Here is a 25,750-nt window from a genome sequence, read left to right as displayed (position 1 = left end):
AGGAGGTCTTATAAAATGTGAAATAACTGTACTTTGCTGTTAACAAAGAATGATATACTAGTGTGTACATATTCTTTATCAAATTCTGTGTCTTGCTTGTTTCAACCTCAAATGTGAACGCTGTAGGCAACAGACCATGTAAAACAGCTTCTGCTGGCACTGATCCAACTGATCATGAAGAAGTTGATGCAGGGCTTCTGTTGCATGAGTCCCATGGTGCTGCTCAAGGCCACTGGAAAATATTGATAAGGACAGTTGTTCCTGATGTTGTTGCTCTGTTTTTGCATTTGTAAATCAGCTGGACATTGACCTGTAGCTGGCATTTGGTCTGGGAAAATATTTTACCTACATATCAGCAAACAGAATGGCAGGTAACCTTGGCTCAGACAAATGCAAAGCCTTTCGTTCTTCCATGCTTGCTGGCCCAGGAGCAAGAAAACTGTATTTGATGCTTGGGAAGTTTTTCCTGAAGTGACACCTGTGTTCAACTCGTGTGGTGATGGTTTCAGTGCAGCCATGTACCAGTCCACATTTACAGATAATAAAACAGCACGCCTTTGTTGTTCATTAGCAATTAGTAAATATATGATTGTAATTACATGGTCACTGTTGCTGGGTTTTTAAATGGCGGGGAACCAGAGTCACTGGTGGAGTCACATAGATGTCACGTTTTCAACCCGACACAGTCAGCTTAGAAACTTTGTGGAGTAAAGTACCACCAAAGTATGTACTTTCCCTGGAAACCCCACAAACTGAGTGCAGTAGGGCAGAGCAGAGTAGGTACTAGTGGAAAAGGGGTTTTAGGTACCGTTTGTGACAAACGTGATTTGGCTTAAGGCAAAGTTTTCTCATCATCAATGAAGTTTAAATGTTGGTGCAGCAGTGCTTAAGCCATACAATGCAAGATTATCCTAAAAAAACTGTTGATAAAAAATGTTTCGTTTTTTGCTTTTACAAATATTCCCGGACCCCCCCCCCCCCCCCTTTCCTAGAATTTAAATCCATTTCAAAAAAGATCTCATTCACGTGTGCCACCTCTTTTCCGGTACGTGCCCCCCCCCCCCCCCCCATGTTAAAATGCACACGGCACTGGAATTGTCTAACTACTCCAACCCAACTTTCTGTAGCCAGTCTGAGGAATAAACAAGAGCCTAAAATGAACTGCAGCTTCTGAACTCCTTATTCCAAGAAGGAGGGAGGGGCAGGAGGTTATGGGATCTATGCAGAGAGGGGTGGGAAAGGGGAAGGCTCAGAGGGGGCGCCTTTCATTTCTAAAATTGCCTTTCCCTCCTGCTCAGAGTTCATTCCTTTCACCTCATTTCTCCACATCTGTGTGAAATGGTAGAGAAGAAGATGAACTCTCTGGTAAAATGGGTGCTCATCCTTTTTTTCCTCATCTCGCTCATTCTGAACATAGTCCTGATCGGCATTTACTCGGGGAGGTTGCCCAAATGTTCCACACAGCGTGCACACCCGCTGCGGCGCGAGCATGACGAGCGCAGCCTAATTTTCGCAGATCTCACCCTTGAGGAGTATTTAGAAGTCCAACAATTCATGCTCAAGCAAGGTTTAGACATATCCACCAACCAGATCACCAAACCCTCGGAGAACTTCTTGTTCCTGATAGAGCTCTCACCTCCAAAGAAAGCGGATGCTCTGGCTTTCTTGGACAGAAAAGGCCAAAAGCCGAGAAGAGAAGCGACGGTGGTGGTTTTCTTCGGCGCAAAAAACTTAATCAGAGAGTACGTTGTGGGGCCCCTTCCCCACCCCAACTACCTCAGAGATATAACCTTTGACCGCTACGGGATGAGTCTGACCCTCAGCAAGCGCCTGGTAACCATCGGGGAGTACCACCTGATGTTTGACTTCTTCCAGAGGGAAGTCTTCTCCAAGCTGGAGAAGCTCCTGAAGGAGAGCTTCGGCGTGGGTCCAGACAGACAACTGAACGCGTTTGAACAGATGCCCCGTGGAGTCCGGTCCGGGGACAGGAAGACCTGGGTGTCTTTCTTCAGAGACATGAGCGGGATGTACATACACCCGGTGGGCTTCGAGGTTCTGCTGAACCACGAGAGCCCGAACGCGTCCCAGTGGAGCGTGGACCGGCTGCTGTATAACGGTAAATACTTCCAGTCTGTGGATGAGCTGAGAGGTGAATATGACAAGGGAAATGTTAAGAAAATAGTTTACAAAGAGTCTCGTGATTATGGCTCTCTGAAACCCAGGACGAAGCCTCTCCAGATCGGCCCGCAGCAGTTTTACGCAGAGGGGAAGCGCTACAGTGTCCGGAACAACCAGGTCCTGTACCTGGACTGGAGCTTCGCCTTCGGGCTGAGCTCTCTCACTGGCATGAGGGTGTTTGATGTTCGCTTTAAAGATGAACGGATCGTCTACGAGCTGAGCGTGCAGGAAGCCATGTCCGTGTACGGTTCGGTGACGCCTGGGATGATCATGACCAAGTTTCTGGATTCCAGCATCGGGATCGGACGCTTTGCACACGAACTAGTCCGCGGAGTGGACTGTCCATACGAAGCCACATATGTGGACACGTACCGGTACATCGACGTCCCGGTTCCGGTCCGGTTCCGAAACTCCATCTGCATCTTTGAACACAACATGGGTCAGCCGCTGAGGAGACACTTCTCCGACTTCTTCCACAACAGCTACGGTGGGATGGCGAACAGCGCGCTGGTGTTCAGGACCATCACAGCCATCGGTAACTACGACTACATGTGGGATTTCATCTTCTACCAGAGCGGATCAGTGGAGGCGAAGGTGCACGCGACCGGATACATCTCTTCATCCTACTTGGTGGATGGGAGCCTAAAATACGGACATCAGGTGGCAGAGAAGGTCCTGGGAAACATCCACACACACTTCATCAACTTCAAGGTGGACCTGGACGTATCTGGTGAGAAGCATGTTTGCGCATGTGCATGTTTTAGAGAAAAATAAAAGAAATGAATTTTTTCCCCACTAAACGATTTTCTCTGGTGGAAGATCAGGAACATTTTCTGCCTATTTTTTTTAAATAAAACTGTTTTTAATCCTCCATTTGTTTATCAGGAGCAACAATGTTCCAGAGTCAGTTTGACCAAAAAAGAAACCAGAAAAATCGTAATAAACAATGCTCATATTTTATTATTAATTAAATTACTATTTCAATCCGAATTTATTGCAGTAATGTTTCTTCCTCTTTTAGATTCTGGGTCAAGGTTTCCATAAAAACAGCCTACAAGTTAAAACCTTTTAAAAACGTACATTTCAAACATCTACATATAAAATATATTCTTACATGAAGTAGAGTTTTTTTTTATATATTGTATTATTTTATGTTTTAATTTTCATTTTTACCAGAGTTTTATCTTCACGTGGCCAGCTCAGTAGGTGACTGTGTGTCACAAGATGGCCTTGGTTCTGTCTTTATAATGCTGTCTGCAGACAGCTTTGTCTATTTAGGAAAACAGCCACTGTATTTCACCATTTTTGGTGTTCTTGTTTGGAGGAATATGAATAGCAGTTTCCACATTTGGTTCTTTATCAATTAATCAGACTCAGAATTTACCCCAACATGATAATAATAGATAGATTAAATGTAAACAGCGTCATTCCAGGTACAGCATTGATTCCAATATTCATTCACTTTACATTCACACTATGATGGTGGTAAACTAAAGCTGCAGACTGACTGCAGTCAGTCCACAAAACTGTCCTGCTGTATTTCATTTACTCAGAGATGAGTTGAGGAGCCTCCAGAGTCGCACATGTTGACTTCAGCTGCTCAGTTTGTAAATCCAACATGTAGCTGCAGATGATGCAGGACTTTGTTTACTGTCTTTATGTGTTCAGACCAGAAAAGGTTCCCACCGAAAGCCGCAACAGCACCTACATTCTCACGCTTTTGCAGATGAAGTGTGTGCATGTGCGTGACATGTGTGACATGTGTGGCATGTGTGCATGTGTTGGGGTCAAATATGTTCACTCAATTGCAAAGAAACAATCTGTATTTGGCATTTTGGACCCCTTGCAGGACGGGTTGGGGGGCAGAATTTTAAAATGGGTCCATTTGACCTGGAATATAGCAGGAGGATTAAATATTAAACTTTTGCTTTTTGTTAACATGATGTTCATGTTTGTGTTAGCAAAGAATGTGAAGAAAAAAATCCATCTTTGAAAAGATTTTCTGATGGAAGTTTCTTCAAAAGCTCTCTCCATCTCTACAGTTGTTGTCCTTGTCGTCTTCTTCCTCCTCCTCCTCCTGATCCTCTTCTTCTCACTGCAACATTGCAGAGAAAACGATCAGAGAGGGAATGAGGTGAAAAGAGAATGGAGACGTAAATAGTTGAAAGGGACTAAAGGAGCAGGAGCGACCAGAGAAAAAAGGGAAATGTCTCTAATATTTAGAATAGGAGAGGAACAAACTAAAAATCAAAATGCTAATCAGAAAAAACTGAGAAATAAGGAGCTAAGAGATGTGAAAAGTTGTTGAGAAATAAGTTTTAAAATGTTACCAATGAAGAGAAAAGAGGGAAAGGATTGAAGAAGGCAAATGAGAACAGGAGAGAGGAAATGAAAAGATGTAGAGAAAGAGAACCTTTGTGAAAAGCTAAAGAGAACATACCTTTGCATGATGTGAAAGCTGTCCTGTAAGGCCTCTTTTCTTCCTGAACAGGTCCATCAAGTTGGGAGAAAAATGGTCAGTTGCATTAAAGAAGTAGTCTCTGTTTTTTTCTACCACTCTGGTGAACTCATAAAAAACAGAAACATAGTAAACAACGGCTAGGTCGATAATTTATGATTGTCGCCCTGAGTAGTACATGATTTGGACAAAACAATGTTGCAGGAAATGCAACAACACAGAGCCACCTTTTAAAGGCCCACTCCATAATTTTTTTACCTTAAAACTTCCAGACTTGTTTGATGGTGCAGAGACATCATTGTGCATTTCTGGAGTCGTCGCTGCCCAGCAGCATCCCAAGGCTGAGAAACCGCTCCATGCAACTTTTTCATTCCAGACACTGCATGACGTTGCAGCTGAGTTTTGCTTTGCACACGTGTCGCATGCTAGCAAGCAGATGTAAACAAACCGGCCATTTTGACCATGCAAAGAAATCGAAAGAGAGCCAGAGAAAGAGCAAGAGACAAGAGTCAACATAGGACTGTTTTTACTGTCTGGAGAGCTCACAGTGGAGGTGGGATGCAGGGTAGGGGGCTCGTCACTGAGAAAATCACCAAAGTTCTGTAGTGAGTCTTTAAAGTTCAGATCTCAGATCTCACTTGTTAACATAAAAAAAAGAAGAAAAAACTTCCAATAAATATTGGATCTATTTTAAGCCATACACCTTTATTCATTTCATCGGGACTTTTCAGAAGTTGGGCAGTTTTTGATGAGACTCTCTCCCTCGTTTTGCACAAACACCCAGTTACCCTGCACCTCTCCCCCTGCCTCAACGGCTTTGAGAGGGTGGATGATATACTGTACACCGTGTGAGGGGAATGAAATGCAACGCTAATCTGACAAACATTTTGGAGGCTGAGATAGAGCAAAGATCTGGATAAATTTAAAATACAAATACACATAATTTTAACTCTCAATGAGAAATGTAAGAAAGAGGGTCTGATATATAGAATTTGATCGTAAAAACACATCACAGATGAGTCAGCTACTGGAGGACAGATGATGACAGAACTTCACACACTTCCAGCATTGCTGCAGATTCAGCTGTTTCCTCATTGTTTTCTCTCCCACCAGTTACTGCTTTACATCTCATTCAGTCAGGCTGCTGGGTCGCCCTGATCTCTGCCTTCTTTTTAGAAAACATGAAGTGGTTGAGACTTATGCTAGTACCAGTTAACTGTGTGAACACCATCCATCCATTCATCCATCCATCCATCCATTTTCTGCCGCTTATCCAGAGTCGGGTCGCGGGGGCAGCTGCGTAAGCAGGGAAACCCAGACTTCCCTCTCCCCGGCCACATTCACCAGCTCATTCCCTCGGGGGCAATCATGAGGCGTTCCCAGGCCAGCTAAGAGATGTAGACCGTCCAGCGTGTCCTGGGTCTTCCCCGGGGTCTCCTCCCAGTGGGACGTGCCCAGAACACCTCACCAGGGAGGCGTCCAGGAGGCATCCTGATTAGATGCCCGAGCCACCTCATCTGGCTCCTCTCGATGTGGAGGAGCAGCGGCTCTATTCTGAGCCCCTCCCGGATCACCGAACTTCTCACCCTATCTCCAAGGGAGAGACTGGCTACCCTGCAGAGAAAACTCATTTCGGCCGCTTGTATTTGTGATCTTTTTCTTTCGGTCACTGCCCACTGCTCGTGACCATAGGTGAGGGTGGGAACATTGACTGGTAAATCGAGAGCTTAACCTTTGGCTCAGCTCCTTCTTCACCACGACAGACAGATGCAGCGTCCGCATCACTGCAGACGCCGCACCGATCTGCCTGTCGATCTTCCGCTCCATCCTTTCCTCACTCATTAACAAGATCCCAAGATACGTGAACTCCTCCACTTGGGGCAGGACCTCATTGCCCACCCGGAAAGAGTACTCCATCCTTTTCCGGCTGAGGACCATGGTCTCGGATTTGGAGGTGCCGATTCTCATCCCAGCTGCCTCACACTCAGCTGCGAATCGCTCCAGTGAGAGCTGAAGATCACGGCCCGATGAAGCCAACAGAACCACATCATCTGCAAAGAGCAGAGACCCAATCCTGAGGCCACCAAACCGGATCCCCTAGAAATTCTGTCCATAAAGGTTATGAACAGAATTGGTGACAAAGTGCAGCCTTGGCAGAGTCCAACGACTCTAATTTACTGCCAGCAATGCAGACCAAGCTCTGACACTGGTCGTAGGGGGACCGGACAGCTCGTACAAGGGGGTTCGGCTCTCCACACTCCTGGAATATCCCCCACAGGAGTCCCCGGGGTACACGGTCGAACGCCTTCTCCAACTCCACAAAGTACATGTAGACTGGTGGAGCAAACTCCCATGCTCCCTCCAAGACCCTGAAGAGAGTGTAGAGCTGGTCCACTGTTCCACGACTGGGACGAAAACCACACTGCTCCTCCTCAATCTGAGGTTTGACTATCCGACGGACCCTCGTCTCCAGCACCCCTGAATAGACCTTACCTGGGAGGCTGAGGAGTGTGATCCCCCCTGTAGTTGGAGCACACTCCCCCTTTTTGAAGAGAGGGAACACCACCCCAGTCTGCCAGTCCAGGGGAACTGTCCCCGATGTCCACATGATGCTGCAGAGGCATGTCAGCCAAGACAGCCCTACAGCATCCATAGCCCTAAGGAACTGTGGCCGGCCTCATCCATGCCCGGGGCCCTGCCACTGAGAAGCTGTTTAACCACCTCAGCGACCTCAGCCCCAGTGATGGGAGAGCCAGCACCAGCTACCCCAGACTCTGCTTCCTCATTGGAAGATGTGTTGGTGGGATTGAGAAGGTCTTCGAAGTATTCCCTTCACCCCCTCACAACGTCCTGAGTCAAGGTCAGCAGCCCCCCCCCATCCCCACTGTACACAGTGTTTATGGACCACTTATTTCCCCTCCTGAGCTGCCGGATGGTGGACCAAAATCTCTTCAAAGCCATCCGGAAGTCATTCTCCATGGCCTCTCCACACTCCTTCCACGCTCGAGTTTTTGCTTAGCACCCGCTGCAGCTGCTTTCCGCTTAGCCCACCGATACCCATCAGCTGCCTCTAGAGTCTCACAGGCCAAAAAGGCCAGATAAGACTCCTTCTTCAGCTTGACTGCATCCCTTACTGCTGGTGTTCACCAACAGGTTCAGGGGTCACCGCCACGACAGGCATCGACGACTTTACTGCCACAGCTCCGGCTGGCCGCCTCAACAATCGAGGCTTAGTGTTCCCTGCCTCAACCGGGACATGTTTGAAACTGGGAGTTGAAGATGGGAATTGAAACTCTTTTTGACAGGGGACTCCGTCAGACGTTCCCAGCAGACCCTCACAACATGCTTGGGTCTGCCAGGCCTGACCGGCATCCTCCCCCACCATCTGAGCCAACTCACCACCAGGTGGTGATCAGTTGACAGCTCCGTCCTTCTCGTCATCCGAGTGTCTAGAACGTGCGGCCGCAAGTCCGACGATACAACTACAAAGTCGATCAATTGCAGCCTAGAGTGTCCTGGTGCCAAGTGCACATGTGGGTACTCTTATGCCTGAACAAGGTGTTCGTTATGGACAGTCGTTGACGAGCACAGAAGTCCAACAACAGATCAGGGGGGCCATTCCTCCCAATCACGCCCCTCCAGGTCTCACTGTCATTGCCCACATGAGCATTGAAGTCCCCCAGCAGAACGAGGGAGTCCCTGGAAGGAGTGCTCTCCAACACACCCTCCAAGGACTCCTAAAGTTTAATAAAGACTTTCAGTTTTTAGTCTGCGGCTGTGAAAATTGTTTGGTGTAAGTCCAGCATAACTGGTATCAGCTCCAGCTCCTGGAACCCTGAACTGGATGAAGTGGCCTCCAAAACAAGAAAATGCAGAAACAAGTGGAAATAGAGTGTTAACCGTTTTTTTCTCTGCAGGTGTGAAGAACGTGTTCCAGACTAAAGACATGAAGTTTGTTAACGTGTCACTGCCATGGATGACGGATCACTACGCTATGGTTCCTCAGCTGGTGGAGAAGCAGCTCCAGACAGAACAGGTTCAGACTTTACTTTGATGCAAAGGTTTCAAACCACAGATAACAAAATATTCCCATGTTCTAATGTTCCCCTCCAAACTCCAAAGTTAAAGTGGGAAAAGTCTTGTGTTCCCACCATACATGCTGGTCCTGTGTCTGTTAATTGGTTCTCATCCGAAGAGGCATTTCCAGTCACTGACACACAGAAAACAACAGGGATAAGTTACTGTCTGAGATTAGCAGAAAAATGTACCACAGGAGAATAATGATATTATCACCAATTGATTTAGGAGAAAAACCGGGCCCAAAGTTTATATCTGTTACTTCAGAGTCAGATGGAGTGTGAAGAAACTGTGACGTTTACTCATGAATAAACCTGAATTTCCCTGCCAGATTTATTTTACAGAGCGACAAATCTTCATTTACAACTTCAGCGATCATCTGTCCACATTCATGTAAAGACTCGATCCCGTAAACTTCAGGCTGCATGATGAGGATTAAATAAGTCCAAGTGTCGAAGAAATGACTGAACTAATTCGGACTCTTAAGCTGAACATCCCCTCAGAGTCAGATGATTAGAGGGATTCTGAATTAGGATTCTGTATTTTATTTTCAACTCTTCAACAGGAGGCCGCCCTGCGTTACGACACCAAGACACCTCGCTACCTTCACATAGCCAGCAACACCACCAACCGCTGGGGTCATCAGCGCTCCTACAGGCTGCAAGTCTTCACCTTCGCCGGGGACCACTTACCGGAGAGCCAGACTGAAGAGAGGTCCATGTCCTGGGCCAGGTAGGGAAAACATCTGGTACTGGTGATAAGTTGGTGTTACTAACTGAAAAGGATTGTCACTGTGCAGCAAGTTTCAGGATTCAGGGGTTTTTGTTTTGTTCCTGATGGATTTCTGCAGTAGTCTGTTCTTTAGTTTCAATTCATTTCAGTTCAGGTTAATATGTACGACACCATCATGTCAAAGTCATCTCAAAGCATTTTAATGACATAATTCATTCAAGCCAATTCATTATGATCCAATTAAATCAAATCTAGTTTTCAGATCCACAGTAGTCCAATTTATAATAACTGTGTTCATACAAAATAATTAATAAAATAATGACCACCAAAGCAAACGGACAGATTGCATCAAATCTTGTCTTTGATTCGTACTCAATGCTGAGCTGCACAAGGAGACAGTGAACTTTAATCAGAACCAGAACCAGGAAGAAAAACCTCTATAAGATGGAGGAAGGATGGCCATCTTCCTGGGCCAGTTGAGGGTGGAGAGGACAGGAAAGAAGGGTCAACAAGCAGCATAACTCAAAGCAGGGATTCCTGCTGAGAAAGAAGACAAAAAACACAGATGAATGACAACAACGTCAGTAAAGAGAGCAGAGAGGAGCCCAGTGCATCATGGGACATCCCCCAACAACCTCAGTCTATAGCAGCAGGACTAAAGGATGGATCAAGGTCACCAAGCCAGACCTGCTATAAGATTTATCAGGAAGGAAAGTTTGAAGATGATCTAAAGGTAGAGAGGGGTTCTGCTTCCTGAAGCCAAACTGCGAGATGGTTCCACAGAGAGGGGTCTGATAACTGAAGGATCTGCTTCCTGAAGCCAAACTGGGAACCGGTTACACAGAGAGGGATCTGATAACTGAAGGATCTGCTTCCTGAAGCCAAACTGCGAGATGGTTCCACAGAGAGGGGTCTGATAACTGAAGGATCTGCTTCCTGAGGCCAAACTGGGAGCCAGTTCCACAGAGAGGGGTCTGATAACTGAAGGATCTGCTTCCTGAAGCCAAACTGGGAACCAGTTCCACAGAGAGGGGTCTGATAACTGAAGGATCTGCTTCCTGAAGCCAAACTGGGAGCCAGTTCCACAGAGAGGGGTCTGATAACTGAAGGATCTGCTTCTTGAAGCCAAACTGGGAGCCGGTTCCGCAGAGAGGGGTCTGATAACTGAAGGTTCTGCTTCCCGAAGCCAAAAAAAAACAACAGAATGAACTGGCCAAAAACCCATCCTAGCAGGGGAACAGATTACTATTTTCTGAGAAGCTGTCAAGATTTTTCACAAGTAGCTAGAACCTGACCTTGAGTAGTCCATAAGAACTCTTAAGAGGACACAAGGTGCCGGGAGATGCTGTTCTGCTGCCAGGTTCTGGAGAGCCTGTGACAGAAATGAGATTACCTTCCTCAGAAACAGGACTTGCTATTAGGACATTTAGCTTCCTCCGGCATAGCTCCCTGCTTCCACTCCGGTCTTCCCTTTACCAGTCGGTCCCAACCTAGAGTTTTTAATTGGGTGAAAATTCATGTGATCAGTGAGACAGCCTGAGATCTTCTAAAATTATTTTTCTGACCATCTAGCATAATCAGCCTGTATTTTCTCTGCCCTTTCGTCCAGGTATAAGGTTGCCATTACCAAGCATAAGGACATGGAGCAAACCAGCAGCAGTCTTTACAATCAAAATGACGTCTGGAGCCCGGCAGTCGACTTCAGCAAGTTTATTGACGACAATGAAAGCATCATTGATGAAGTAAGTTAACTGGAATATGCATGTGCAGCTTCCATTCCAGATAGGTTGTGAGGCTGTGTAGTCTGATACTGAACTCCCTTTTTAGTACTTCAGAGGGACACTGTAAGATTACCAGCATCCTATGGCTGCGTTTTCCACTCACAGCTCCTCCAAAATAGGTGCACCACATTAAATCATTTAATATTTATTATTTAAGTTTGACTGCATCACTGATAAATTATTTAGTCCTGAATTCAGGCCCTGGTTACACCACACCAAACTGAAAACCATCTCTGTGCAAGGGAAATTTTAAATAGGACCAGAAACGATGTAGTTTGCATGTCAGGCCTCTAGTGGGCAGTCATACTTTGCAACAACACACCAAGATGTGTGACACATCCACAACACAACAGAAGTGTGGCATGCCAACCGCGTTATCTGGCGTATGGAGCCTCTGCGTCTTCACTGACGGCATAAATACTCTACCAGAAACATGTTTTCCTTCAACAGACCAAATAAATAAAAAGATGTAGCAGCACAAACATGACATGGAGGTCCGCCGTGTTCTTGTGCTTTACGTGGGTTAAGCAGGGGTCTGAGTGCAAGATAATATGAAAGACGTCATCATCACCAAAAGACTCCAGATCCAGTTTAGACTGACTGGACTTGCCTTACGCTGCAAGAAAATTTCACTCTGGAGGCCGTTGTCAAATCTTTGCAGGTTTATCATCCCAAAACTCTGTTACCATTTAAACATGAGACCAGAATGCAAAAAAAAAAAAAAAAATACAGCGTTTTACTTTCTCAGCGCTGTGGTGTCGATAGGGCCTTAGATATATTACAAAAACCTGTTTAATTAGTAAGGAAATACTTGTATTTTAGGAGAAAATTAAGAGACGTTTTTAAAACACAAAGGACAAATAAATAAACTCAATATTTACACTTTTCTTTAAATCAAAACATCAGTTTAGCCTGTTTGTGTCCATCACTGAAACATCTGTGATGATATTAACATTAAACTTATATTAATAATTACTAAACCTATTTGGTTGAGACAACAGAGTCTCTCCCACTAATCTGAATACAGTTTGAGTCAGATTTTCACTGTAACTCAGTTTGTAGACTATTTCTGCATGAATGTAGATGGAAAAACATATTTTACACCAAACCTGGATAACAGATTAAGCTAGGATTTCCTGGATTTCCTGGCTGAGTTTATCCTTGATCTGGTTTCACAACAATTACCATGGCGATTTTTTCTGTGAAGCCAGCCTGCTCCAGACCAAGCTAACAAACAGTCTAACCCCAGGATAACAGCCAGACTAACAACCAGGCCAACAGCCGAGCTAACAAGGCTAACTGTCAAGCTAACTGCCAGACTTATCAGCTAGGGTGGCCATTTCCATAACAACAAAAAGGAGGACACTTTTCAAGACTCAACAAAGCTAGGGTAAAAAACATAATATCAAACCCATTTCTGCTCTGAGTAGTAATGGCGAGTACTCTGTGATCCATGTTTTATATTTTTGACCTTTTTTGGCTGCTTCCATTAGTTTTTTGTTTGAGAGAAATTTCCTGTACATGCAGGGCCGGCTTGAAAGTGCAGGGGCCCCTGGGCACAGAGTGTCCAAGGGGGCCCCCTACCCACAGCAACATTGTGAAAATTGTCCATAACACAATGTAAAACTACATTTCTAACATTTCTCAGTCAGTGGTGCCAATAGCAACACACTACACATTGTGATGTAACTCACTGGCTTATGTACATATTGTTTCATGTCCATCAAGGCGGTCTACACTTCAGATTTTTCCACTACTCAATCACAAACACACAGTCACACCTACTTATGTTGTCAGACTGGCTTTTGGCCTTTTGTGGGGCCTGAATTATCAGCTGATGGCGGTGTGAATGTATGAAAATGAATACAGCATGTGGAAAATAAGATAACAAGATTATCTTAACCTGCTTATAGCAGAACATACAATAGAAAAAATTAATGTCAGTGTTACTGAGATCATTTTGTTTGAACCAGCTGCAGAGGATTGTAAACAGAAGAACTTCAGCCTCGACTGGACGTGATGATGGACCTGGGTCTGAACCTGAGGACCATGTGGTTCATGATGTAATTTATTTGCCAATACTGATGTTACAATGTTAAAGTGGTGCTGAAAGGTTCAGTATATATGATTGTTATGCAATCATAGTCAGACAGATCCCAGTTAAACAGATCCCAGTAAGGCAGTTCCCAGTAAGGCAGCAGCTTTAATACAAAACATGACTCAGTGACATTTACTGGAGAATAAATTTCAACATAATTTTTTAAACACATTTGTTGGAGCAAATTTCCAACAATCACTTATAACAATTTCTTTCTGTAAATATAAATAAATATGATTAAAGTCTGACTATATGAATTTTATTAATCTGGATTTTCAAAGCAAACCTCCAAATTCATGTAAGAGATCATAAGAAATCTATAATCTGATATTCACTTGGAAGATTTTTCTAACTTAAATCCATATGAATTAATACATTTGATTAGATTATAATTATATAGATTATTTGTATGTTTCACTTTTTTGACAACTCACAAAAGAGTAGATTGTATAAAGTCTGTTAGAACCATATTATTATTATTTATATTATTTATTGTTCCATTTACAGCGGCAGTTGTTTGGAAGCAGCAGTAACAGTTGGGTTAGCAAAGAGAAGCAGATGGAACATAATGCTACTCATTTTATAAATATAATAAACATTTATAATAATTTAAAAAAAATCTGAGTAATGGGGGACCTGGGCCCCTGTAGAGCCCTATGTCTAGCAACGCCCCTGCCCTCAGCCTCTGTAGGCATAACTTACTGATCACAAACGTCTTTTTTCAGACTAAACAGATAGATCCAGAATAACCTCAGCTGTCAGCATTGAGTGGCTGATAATTATTACTGCACATCTGAATTAAACAGGAAGCCTTAGTTTTAATATTTCAGGAAGTCCTGTTGTTTAAACATCAACACAAAAACTTAAATCTAGCAGCAGGCAGACGTAAACCACTTCCCCAAAAACCAGTGACATTGCTACACATACAGGATCCACCAGCTCCACATTTTCTCTCTCTGATAGTACCTGATAGTTCCTGATAGTTCCTGATAGTTCCTGATAGTACCTGATAGTACCTGATAGTTCCTGATAGTACCTGATAGTACCTGATAGTTCCTGATAGTACCTGATAGTACCTGCAGCACAAGGACTCGGAGTAACATCTGTCTCTGCCCTAGCAGCACCTGTCCTCCTCCTCTTTAATTCACCTCATCACCTCTGCTTGTGTGTTATAGTAGATTCTCTGATGTTTAATGCAGTTTGTTGGCTTCACACACACATCAAACTGGGCATCGTTGCTGTTTGTGGAGCTGAAATATCTCCACTCATCGCTGCATGTCGACTGATCACTGAGCAGTGGATGAACCGCTCTGCTACGACGCAACGCTGCTTCTTTTTCTCATTTGCCTACAGGCAGAAGAAGAAGTAGTTCCTACGTCCTGGAAGTTTAGTTATATAAATGTTGGTATAGGATGCATAGATATTTCACTGTTGATCTGCACATCACTACTATTTATTCTTCTCAGACAGATCATATCGTATCCCGTTCCCACTTATTTATTTATTTGTTTTACCGGGACACCGGCCCACAGAGAATCCTCCCGAACCTCCCGATTAGCTGACATAGCTCTTGATGTGTATTTCAGTGTGAGAAATCAGAGGTTCAGCGTGAGAAGTCATTTAAATGCGTGAGTCTCATGGCCAATGCTGAGAGCTGGCAGCCCTGCAGCAACAACCCGTCTGAGCACCTCCCGCCATCACCGCTTCTCTCCTTCCAGCTGTTGCGCCAGTTTTCTTCACATTCCCGCTCCCAGTGGCCGATGAGCCCAGAAGTAAAGCTAGCATACTGTTGCAGTGCTCTGAGCTTTTCTCGTGGTCATGCACACGTTCGGGATGTTTCCAGTCAGAAAAACCACTAATGAACTGTTTTTTTTTTAATGAAAGTAATATACAAGGGAAGCAAAAAATGTTACCTGTAGATGGTGAATAGGTGATCCAGTCTCTAGAGACTTTTTCCCCATTTGGAAGATGACAGCACATTAGATCATTTATGAAGGAGAGCACTTTACTGCCCAAGCCCCATCACGGGTTGAAGCGGAATATTTGCTTACTCTGTTGTGAAAGGCAGCAGCTCCACGATCAATAAAGACAGCACAAGCATTTTCACTGACTGTCCCCCACAAAGCCGGTGTTCTGTCAGTTTAGCATACGCATCAGAGTAGCATACATTACGTTAATGTATGCTAAGGCTAGGGTTAGGGTCAGGGTTAGGGTTAGGGTTAGGGGCAGTTAGTTTACACTATGCGTATGCTGATCTGACAATGTATGCTAAACTGACAGAACACTGGGTCACAGACCTGGTAAATCCACTGCCAGTCGACGTCGCCGTTGTTGCAGCTAGCCTCAGGCTCTGTTGTAGGGCTAACGGTAGCCTCCTCCAGATCCCAACCCGCTGGTGTTCTGTGAGTTTAGCATACGCATCAGAGTAGCATACATTATGTTAATGTGCATGCAAGTTAAGGTTAGGGTTAGGGTTAGGTGCAGTCATCAGTTTGCACTATGCATATGCCGATCTGACGATGTATGCTAAACTGACAGAACACTGGCTTGGCTTCCACTTCTTCTATTACCTCATCCTCATTTTCCTCCCTTGATTTGATAAAGAAAGTGTGTATAGAAGGTACACTTCATAATAAACATGCATCCATTTCCTCTTTTCCTCGCTTTCACTTCCATTTAAAAACAACCACTTCTTTTATTCTCACTCATTTTCTCACAGCCTACTACTGCTCTGCCAGTTCAACGCTAAAGACAGTAGAAAGGGGGCGTGGCCATGGGGCAGGTTACCATGGTTTCCACAATCACACCCCACTAATCAAATAATTCTGTTAAGAATAAAAATTGTATAGAGGTGCTTCTTATTGGTTATCGACTATCATATCTAAAAACTTAAAGCCTTTTTTTCCCCTTAAAACTGCTCATGTGGGCTCCAAGTCGGCCCCAAGTGGGTGTGGGCCCCTGGGCTCGTGCCCGTAATGCACATTGGATAATCCGGCCGTGTGTACATGTCATCAAGACGTGTTCTCTATGTGCATTGCTGCAGGGAGTGGAGAAGATGTAGGTGCTGACTTTCCTCAGGTTCACCAGTGGGACATCTGCTCTGGAAAACAGACAACGCTCCTCACTGTGGCAACCTTCCCTTTCTGGGGAGCTGAGAATAGCTTCCACCATGTCAGATTCCTCAAAGAGTCCATCCATATCAATGTTATTTAGTTTGCAGACCTGGACGGCATCACCATATTCTTCATAAGACACAGCAGTTGAGAGGCTAAGCTTTGGCATTTTGCTATGAAAGCTGTTCTCAGAGAAGTCATACCTTTCCCTCACATCTTCTTTGCTTTTTTTTTATTTTTTTTTTATAAAACTGAATGAAATCAGCCTCACATTTCTTTGCTAAATCAGAAGTTAGCTGTTTAAGTTTGGTGTTCGCAGCTAAGCCAAAAAAAATGGTCCTTTAGCCTCCTCTCATCTAGGGATGGTCCAATGCCATTTTTTTTGTACAATACCAATTCCGATACCTAGGGTTTAGATATCTACTGTTACAGAGTACCAATTCGACACCACTGTTATTTTATCAAGAGGGCTATAAATTTCATTTGATTGACAGGGATGTAGCTCAGTGGTAGAGCGCGTGCTTTGCATGTATGAGCTCCCGGGTTCAATCCCTGGCATCTGCAGCCCCAGGCCAGTGTCTCTGGGCTCGAATAAATGCAGAGGGTTGCGTCAGGAAGGACCTCCAGCACAAAAACGTGCCAAACAAATGTGCAAATACATCCTAACTTCCATATCAGGTCAGATGGAAGCAGATGATTTGCTGTGGCAACCCCTGAAAGGAAAAGCCAAAAGGAAAGAAGATTAAATGTGTTTCATTCATGAGACTGATTAAGTTTTTGCTATTGCTAACGCGTCCACTAACAATACTTTAGGTTAAATATGAGATGAATCATGAACCGCTAGTTTCCTCCTTCTCAGATGAACAGCAAACAAGCGCAGCAAGTTTCCATGGTATCAGATGGTGTTTAGACAGAAATACTCGCTGATACCACCCCCTTACTTTTGGCAGGATCGGCAAGTGTTTCTGATGCTAGTATCGGTATCGGCCCATCTCTACTCTAGAGTTTGCTTTTAAGTTCAATCATCATTCTAAACACAGAGGTTATGCTGAATGAGTTGGCCTCAAGTTTCTTTAATACAGTCTGAGATTGTGATAGAAAAAGAAAGAAAAAGTACATCTCAGACACTTCAGTGCTGTCTTTTGCAGACCACTTCCACAACATCTTAGGATATTCTTTGTCACGCCAGCTCTGAAAATAGCTGGTCAGGGGCTTCCAACACCACAGCATTTGGTTGATATATGGCAGCAGAGACAGCCACCTTCTTATGCTGCAGCAGGCTGCATTCATCCACCTCCACAAAACCCCCTCAGCTTTGCTGTTCTACTGGCTGAGATGAAAAATGGTTCATCCCAAAGGTCTTCTATCGGGTTGACGTCAGGACTGTGCAGGCCAATCAAGTTCATCCACCCCAGACTCATCAAGGTCTTTATGGACCTGCTTTGTGCACTGGTGCACAGTCATGTTGGAACAGGAAAGGGACATTCCCAAACTGTTCCCACAAAGGTGGGAGCATAGAATTGTCCAAAATCTCTTGATATGCTGAAGCATTCAGAGTTCCTTTCACTGGAACTAAGGGGCAAAGCCCAACTCCTGAAAAATAACCCCAAACCATAATCCCCCCTCCATCAAACTTTACACTTGGCACAATGCAGCCAGAGCAGTACAGTTGACCCAGACTCCTCCATCAGATCACCAGGTGGTGAAGCATGATTCATCCTTCCAGAGAACGGGTCTCCACTGATCAAGATTCCAGAAGTGGCGTTCTCTACACCACTATGCATTGATTTTGGAGATATATGGATTGGATGCAGCTGCTGATATGGAAACCCAATCCATGAAGCTCTTTTTGTACTGTTCTTTAGCTGATCTGAAGGCCACGAAGTTTGGAGGTCTGTAGCGGTTGGCTCTGCAGAAAGTTGCCAACTTGTGTGCACAATGTGCCTCAACATCCACCCAGATTTTACTCAGCGTGAGGGATGTGTAAGTTACTGTTATTCCAAATCGCTTCCACATTGTTATGATACTACTGACAGCTGACTGTGGAATATTTAGGAGTGAGGAAATTTCACGACTGGACTTGTTGCACAAGTGGCATCCTATCACAGAACCACTCTGGAATTCACTGAGCTCCTGAGAGCAACCCTTTCCTTCACAAATGTTTGTAGAAACCGTCTGCATGCCTCGGTGATAGATTTTTATACACCTGTGGCCATGGAAGTGATGGAACACCTGATAATAGTAGTGAGTAAATACTTTTGGCAATATACACTAGTGTAGCTTCTGATGTCTCGTAACTGTCACTGTAAAAATCAAGCAGAGCATGCTACACTGTAACGGCTGACACAGGGACGGCTGGACACAAGCGCAGGTTGCAGGTAAGATGATTTAATGAAGGTGGTCAGCAGAATGAAAGCACCAGCAAAGGCAAGACTAGACACTGAAAGAGGGTAAGCAGAAGGTATATATAGGGCTGTGTCCAGGTGAAGACTATTAGTCTGATGAGGGCCTGCAGGTGATCCTGATAATGACAGCTCCCGGTGCGTTGTGGGTGGTGTAGTCCAGTCCTAATACTCGGGAGATGAAGAGCGGGCCGGAGGAAGAGGTGCAGCCCTGACAGAGCCCCCCCTCTGAGGCACGGCTCCCGACGTGCCACACCGGACACCCGGAGGACGGCCGCGAGGACGAGGGGCAGGGCGATCCGGCCGAGCCCGGTGGAAGTCCCGAACAAGATCCGGGTCAAGGACGTCCTCCCGGGAGACCCAACTCTGTTCCTCCGGACCGTAACCCTCCCAGTCCACCAAGTATTCGAGCCGACCCTGACGACGCCTGGAGTCCAGGAGAGACCGGACCGAGTACGCCACAGAGCCCTCAACCTCCAAGGCCGGGGGAGGGTCATCCGGCGGAACTTCATCGGCGAGGGGACCCTGGACCACCGGCCTAAGGAGAGAAACATGAAAGGTAGGTGAAATACGATACTGAGAGGGGAGCAACAGAGTGTACGACACCTCATTAACCCGGCGTAAGACTTTGAAGGGTCCGATGAAGCGGGGACTCAGCTTCCGACAGGGTAGGCGAAGCCTCAGGTCCCGAGTCGAGAGCCAGACCCGGTCCCCAGGGCGAAAGACAGGGGCCACTGAACGCCGACGGTCCGCCTGGATCTTCTGATGGCGGATGGCACGTCGCAGCTGGTGGTGGGTCGAGCCCCAGACCCGCTCCGCCCGACGGAACCAGTTATCCACAGCAGGGCCCCCCTCAGGATCAGGATGCCAGGGACACAGAGGGGGCTGACGGCCCAACACACAGTGGAACGGCGTGAGGCCCGTGGAGGCATTCCGGAGGGAGTTCTGGGCGTACTCCGCCCATGGCAGGAACCTGGCCCAGTCATGCTGGTTACGAGCGCAATGAGCCCGGAGCAGCCTCCCCAACTCCTGGTTAGTGCGCTCCGCCTGACCATTGGATTCCGGGTGATAACCAGAAGTCAGACTGACCGAAACACCCAGGCGATGGAGGAAGGACTTCCACACACGAGATATGAACTGGGGGCCCCGGTCAGAGACGATGTCCTCCGGCAGGCCGAAGTTCCTGAACACGTGGTTGAAGATGGACTCAGCAACCTGGAAGGCAGTAGGGAGTTTAGAAAAAGGGATGAACTTGCAGAACTTGGAGAACCGGTCCACTACCACCAACACCACCGTATGCCCCTCCGAGACCGGAAGGTCAGTGACGAAGTCAACCGCTATATGCGTCCAGGGCCTCCGGGGAACAAGCAAGGGCATCAGTTTCCCAGCCGGCGGATGGCGCGGTGTCTTAGTCGTGGCGCACAAGGAGCAAGACCGGACGTACTGGTCAATCTCCGCAACCATGTTGGGCCACCAGTACTTCTGGGTGAGCAGCTGAGTCGTGCGTCTAGATCCGGGATGGCCTGTAGAAGCGGATGTGTGAGCCCACCTGATGATCCGGTCACGCAGGGACTGAGGCACGAATGTGCGGCCAACCGGACAAGAAGGAGGAGCAGGCGACAGGCTGGATTCCCGTTCTATGTCCGCATCCAGGTCCCATACGATGGGTGCGACGAACACCGTGGCCGGGAGAACGGGGACGGGCTCCTCTGAAGACGCCATCGGGACATCACGATGAGACAGAGCATCGGCTTTAACGTTCCGACTCCCTGGTCTGTAAGAGATGGTGAAGTCAAACCGTGAGAACAACAGAGACCACCTAGCCTGGCGGGGGTTCAGGCGTTTGGCCGTGCGGAGGTATTCCAAGTTCCGGTGGTCAGTGAGGACCTGGAACGGATGTGAAGACCCCTCCAACCAGTGGCGCCATTCCTCCAAAGCCAACTTCACGGCCAGAAGTTCACGGTTTCCCACGTCATAGTTGCGTTCAGCCGAGGTCAGTTTCCTGGAAAAGTAAGCACAGGGGTGTAACTTGGGTGGCTCACCGGAGCGTTGAGACAGGACTGCCCCGACACCCGATTCACTGGCGTCAACCTCCACCACAAAAGGCAGACTGGGATCTGGTAGACGTAGGATTGGCGCCGTGGTGAACCGTGTCTGAAGGTCCACGAACGCCGCCTGTGCAGATGGGTTCCACACCAGCGTACGAGGCTTGCCCTTAAGCAGGGAGGTGAGAGGAGAAGCCACAGAGCTAAAGTCCCAGATGAATCGTCGATAGAAGTTAGCAAAACCTAGAAACCTCTGAAGCTCCTTCACAGTACGCGGGGTCGGCCAGGCAGTGACAGCCTCCACCTTGTCCAGATCCATCCTCACACCCTCCGGGCCGATGACGTAACCCAGAAACTTCACGGTTGGAGAATGGAACAGGCATTTCTCCGCCTTGACAAACAACCGGTGGGCAAGAAGTCGGTCCAGTACCTGTCGGACGTGCTTAACATGTTGAGACCTGGATTCAGAGTAGATGAGGATGTCATCGATATAAGCGATCACGAACTTGCCCAACATGTCACGTAACACATCGTTAATTAGGCTTTGGAAGACGGAGGGTGCATTGGCCAGACCATACGGCATCACGCAGTACTCGAAATGTCCAGAGTGAGTGCTGAATGCTGTCTTCCATTCATCGCCCTCCCTTATGCGTACCAGGTTGTAAGCGCTGCGGAGGTCCAGTTTGGTGTAGATTGTAGAACCACGTAACTGATCCAAAGCGCTGGGAACCAAGGGAAGGGGATACCTGTACTTTAAGGTGATTGCGTTGAGACCCCTGTAGTCAATACAGGGCCGAAGTCCCCCATCCTTTTTCTCCACGAAGAAGAAACCGGCGGATGCTGGAGAAGAAGATGGACGGATGAACTTCTGTTGCAGCGCCTCCTCCACATATGTCTCCATGGCCCTCTGTTCCGACTGTGTGAGGGGATAAATGCGACTGCGCGGTGGTAAAGACCCTGGGAGAAGCTCAATCTTGCAGTCGCTGGCACGGTGAGGTGGTAGACAGGTGGCCCGTTGCTTACTGAACACCTCCAGCAGGTCCCGGTACTCCCTGGGAATCGCAGAAGCCGACGCCACCACCGGGCTTTCTACGGAGGTGGAAGCGCAGTCCAAAGTCACAGGAGGAGCCGGTAGCGTAGCAGGGAAACACACAGTACCGGACCCCCACTGAAAGGTGGGAGAGGCGCGGCGGAGCCAGGGGAGGCCCAGAACCAGGAGGTGACGGGACTTAGGGAGGACAAACAGGGTGATCTCCTCCCGACGAGAACCAACAGAGAGCTGGAGAGGGCCCACGAAGTGGGTAACAGTCCCACTGCTGATTGGTCTCCCATCGATAGCTCGGATGGCCACCGGAGTAGGGAGGCGATGGAGCCGTAGGCGGAGCCGATTCACCAGTATAGGGGAGATGAGGTCACCCGCCGCTCCGGAGTCAATTAAAGCAGGAAGAGAACAGTTCTGGTTACCATAGGATATATGCACGGGGATGGAAAACTGATCCAAGCAGTAAGAGGGAGGAGATGCACTCACCCGATCAGGAACCGCTGCCCGGTCCCGCTTATCTCTTCCGGACCGAGGTCTGTGAGGGCAATCCGGTTGAAGGTGGTCCTCCTCACCACAATATAGGCATAATCCCCTCTCTCTGCGGCGGCGCCGCTCCGCTATGGATAACCTGGATCTTTCCAACTGCATGGGTTCCTCCTGTGAGTCCGCCATATGCGAGGGGTAGTTATGGGCGAGATGTCTTTCGCGGTGCAAGTTGTCCAGACGGATGGCTAAAGTAATGAGAGAGTCCAAAGAGAGGGTGTCATCCCGGCAAGCCAGCTCCTTCTGAAGGGCGGGGCGGAGTCCCTGTCGGAAGACGGTGACGAGCGCCGCCTCGTTCCATCCGCTTGCCGCTGCTGTAGTGCGGAAGTCCAGGGCGTACTCGGCTGCAGAGCGGGAACCCTGCTGGAGATGAAGCAGGCGTTCACCACCCTCTCGACCCTCCGGTGGGTGGTCGAAGACGGCTCGAAACAGCCTAAGGAAATCCGGATAAGATGTTAGTCTCCTCCCACCGTTATTCCAGCTGGCGGTGGCCCACTCCCGTGCACGTCCACCCAGCAGAGAGATCACAGTGGCGATCCGTTCCTGATCCTGGAGACCCGGATGGTAGGCGAAGTATAGATCACACTGAAGCAGGAATCCCGCACAGTCGGTAGCTCCGCCGTGAAAAACCTCCGGAAGTCTGACTAATACTCGGGAGATGAAGAGCGGGCCGGAGGAAGAGGTGCAGCCCTGACATACACGCCCTCCTCAAAGTGAAAATATCTTAATACTATAGGGAAACACTTGGTTCTGCCTTTGTTTGATGCATCAGTTGCCAGTGAATAATTCAGTTTACATGCATCTGGATGGAGTAGGGTGCTAGGACCTTTTCACAAAAAGCTTTAGCTTCAGTTTTTCTGCAGGTTTTCCCTTCAGCTATTGATGAGTCATTGTAGATCTCTCGGTCAACTTTTTTTCCACAGTCTAAACTCCTGTATGACTGGTGATGCTTGATGGCATGATAAACTTTACAAAGTTCTGCAGCAGTTATTTTGTCACCCTATGGCTTCACAAAGAAAGGAAAAAAGTGAAAAGGTGCCAGCGCTTTGATTGTTGCTCTTGTGCTTGTCTGTGCTAGCATGTTGATACCTGGCGCCTTTACCTCTATGTAGTCTTTCCTTTAGTCATTCTGGCGTTCTGCAGGTGGACTGGGTGGGTTCACTTGGTCTGCCTGGCCTGTCCACATGGCTAATTTTAATTGCGTTCAATGCTGTCAACCAATTCAATGTTTGATATTTAATTTCATCCAATATTCTGTCACAAAAACATTTTAAAGAATGCATAATTGCATGCAGTCTTTATATTTATTGTTTTGTTTTAATTAGGCACATTTACTTTTTCATTAGAGACACGTTATGAGATGAAAAAAAGATTATTTCAAGAGGACGACAAATGGGCATCCATCTGCCTTGAGATTAAAAACCGGACTGTCCATCTTAAAGCTGGACGTATGGCCATCCTACTGGCAGCCAGGCTTGCTGCCAGACTAACAGCCCAGCTAACAACCAGACTAACTGTACTGATCTAGAAGTTCTATTTCTGTTCTGCAGGACTGACCTGCAACCCATGGAGCTGATTATCCTCACAAAGATGTTGCACCAACTGCATGTTCACTTTGAGACTTCTTGAAGTCCAATGCAAGACAGAAAGACACACAAGACCATTCCTAATCTTCTAATTGATCATTATTGTTTTTACTTTATATGTTTTCTTGTGATGCATCCAGCATAACATCATGGCTTATCAGGAGAAAAGTCCGGCTACTAAAGTGGCCTGCCTGCAGTCCAGAGTTTTCACCAATTAGAAAACACCATGAAAACAAAACTCCAGCAAACAAGGTCCAGGACTGTAGAGCAGCTATAATCCTGCATCAGGCCAGAATGGGACAACATTCCTCTCCTAAAACTCCAGCAACTGGTCTCTTTGCTTCCCAGATGTTTGCAAACATGTTAGAAGAAGATGATGTTTCATTTTCCACATCTGATATGACATTTGCAAATGATTGAATACTGCTTTTATTTTACATGTCATTATTTCTTGGGTGAGTTTGAAGAAACAACTGCTTCATATAAACTCATAGTGTGGCAGCTTTAAATTGGATAAATGAGCTAAACAAAGTTATCTGGTGTCTTGCAGGACCTGGTTGCCTGGGTGACCACTGGTTTCTTACACATCCCTCACGCTGAGGACATCCCCAACACGGTTACAGTGGGAAATGGGGGTGGGGTCTTGCTGCGACCCCATAACTATTTTGATGAGGACCCGTCCATTAACTCTGCAGATGCGGTTCACTTCAGCCCTGGAGCTGAAGACAGCTGTGATAACAACAGGATGGCCTGCCTCGCTCAGGAGACCTGCGGCACCGTACGGGAGCCTTTCACCTACCATGGTTTTAACGGAGTGATGAAGTTTGAAGACTGGATTTGATTTGTTTTTTACTGATACTTTTGAAGCCGTGATGACTTTAGAAATGGTTTAAAGCAAGATAGAGTGAGTCTGACATGGCACATGTATACTGTGTGTTTATAGTTTCATTAATTTAATTTAGTAAATGTTAAATCATAATCTGTTACCCAAACAGGTAATGCAGAGATGATTTAGATCATGGTTCACTAAATTAAGTATCTATAAGTATCTATCCACTTTATCAGGTCCACCTTCTAGTACCAGGTAGGACCGCCGACAATCATGAAAAGTTCCAAAACAAGAATCCTCAGGGGTTCCCAACCTTTTTTCCTCCGGGACCACCTTCATACATATACTAAAATGCCATGGACCCCTGCTCCACCCTGTGCTGAAACCATGCTGGTTTTAGGGTTTCAAAAGTAAGATTCTCACCATATATAATGTGTTCTGGTTGAGTCCTGTCCTTTGATAAAGCCAACGTTAACTTTATTTCCTTAAAATAGGGGAAATTTGTGGACATTAATCATAATGGCTCTAATGTTCAAAGCCTCAGGGACCCCCTGTGCTCTTTGGGGGGTCCCGGACCCCAGGTTGGGAACCACTGTGATAGATGGAAGCAGGTGGTGGAAACCTTCCTCAGAGGTTTTCTCCATATTGACATGACAGCATCACACAGTTGCTGCAGGTTTGTCGGCTGCATCCATGATGAGAATCTCCCGTTCCACCACATCCCAAAGCTGCTCTACTGGACTGAGATCTGGTGGCTGTGGAGGCCGTTGGAGTCCAGTGAACTCATCGTCATGTTCTAGAAAGCAGGTGGAGATGATCTGAGCTTTGTGACATGGTGCATTATCCTGCTGGAAGTAGCATCAGAA

At 46.7% G+C, this 25,750-nt stretch overlaps 1 protein-coding gene across 1 annotated transcript; it reads left to right on the top strand.

Annotated features, from left to right (window-relative positions):
• Positions 1–1,293: 1,293 nt before the first annotated feature.
• Positions 1,294–25,482, top strand: aoc2 (amine oxidase copper containing 2). Its single transcript, XM_041970645.1, has 5 exons — positions 1,294–2,908; positions 8,554–8,672; positions 9,279–9,445; positions 11,055–11,187; positions 24,606–25,482. The coding sequence occupies exons 1-5, from the start codon at positions 1,339–1,341 to the stop codon at positions 24,894–24,896; spliced, it is 2,280 nt and encodes a 759-aa protein (XP_041826579.1). The 5' UTR covers positions 1,294–1,338; the 3' UTR covers positions 24,897–25,482.
• Positions 25,483–25,750: the final 268 nt, after the last annotated feature.

This window comes from Melanotaenia boesemani, chromosome 2, assembly GCF_017639745.1.
Source record: "Melanotaenia boesemani isolate fMelBoe1 chromosome 2, fMelBoe1.pri, whole genome shotgun sequence".
Classification (NCBI taxonomy): Eukaryota; Metazoa; Chordata; class Actinopteri; order Atheriniformes; family Melanotaeniidae; genus Melanotaenia; species Melanotaenia boesemani.
This window is presented reverse-complemented; position numbering and strand designations above follow the sequence as displayed.

Bases quoted from the DNA above. Each gene is read 5' to 3' on its own strand.
- aoc2 (XM_041970645.1), top strand. From the start codon at position 1,339: ATGGTAGAGAAGAAGATGAACTCTCTGGTAAAATGGGTGCTCATCCTT. The intron at 8,673-9,278 runs GTTCAGACTTTA...ACTCTTCAACAG, and splicing joins AGCAGCTCCAGACAGAACAG to GAGGCCGCCCTGCGTTACGA. The intron at 11,188-24,605 runs GTAAGTTAACTG...GGTGTCTTGCAG, and splicing joins ATGAAAGCATCATTGATGAA to GACCTGGTTGCCTGGGTGAC.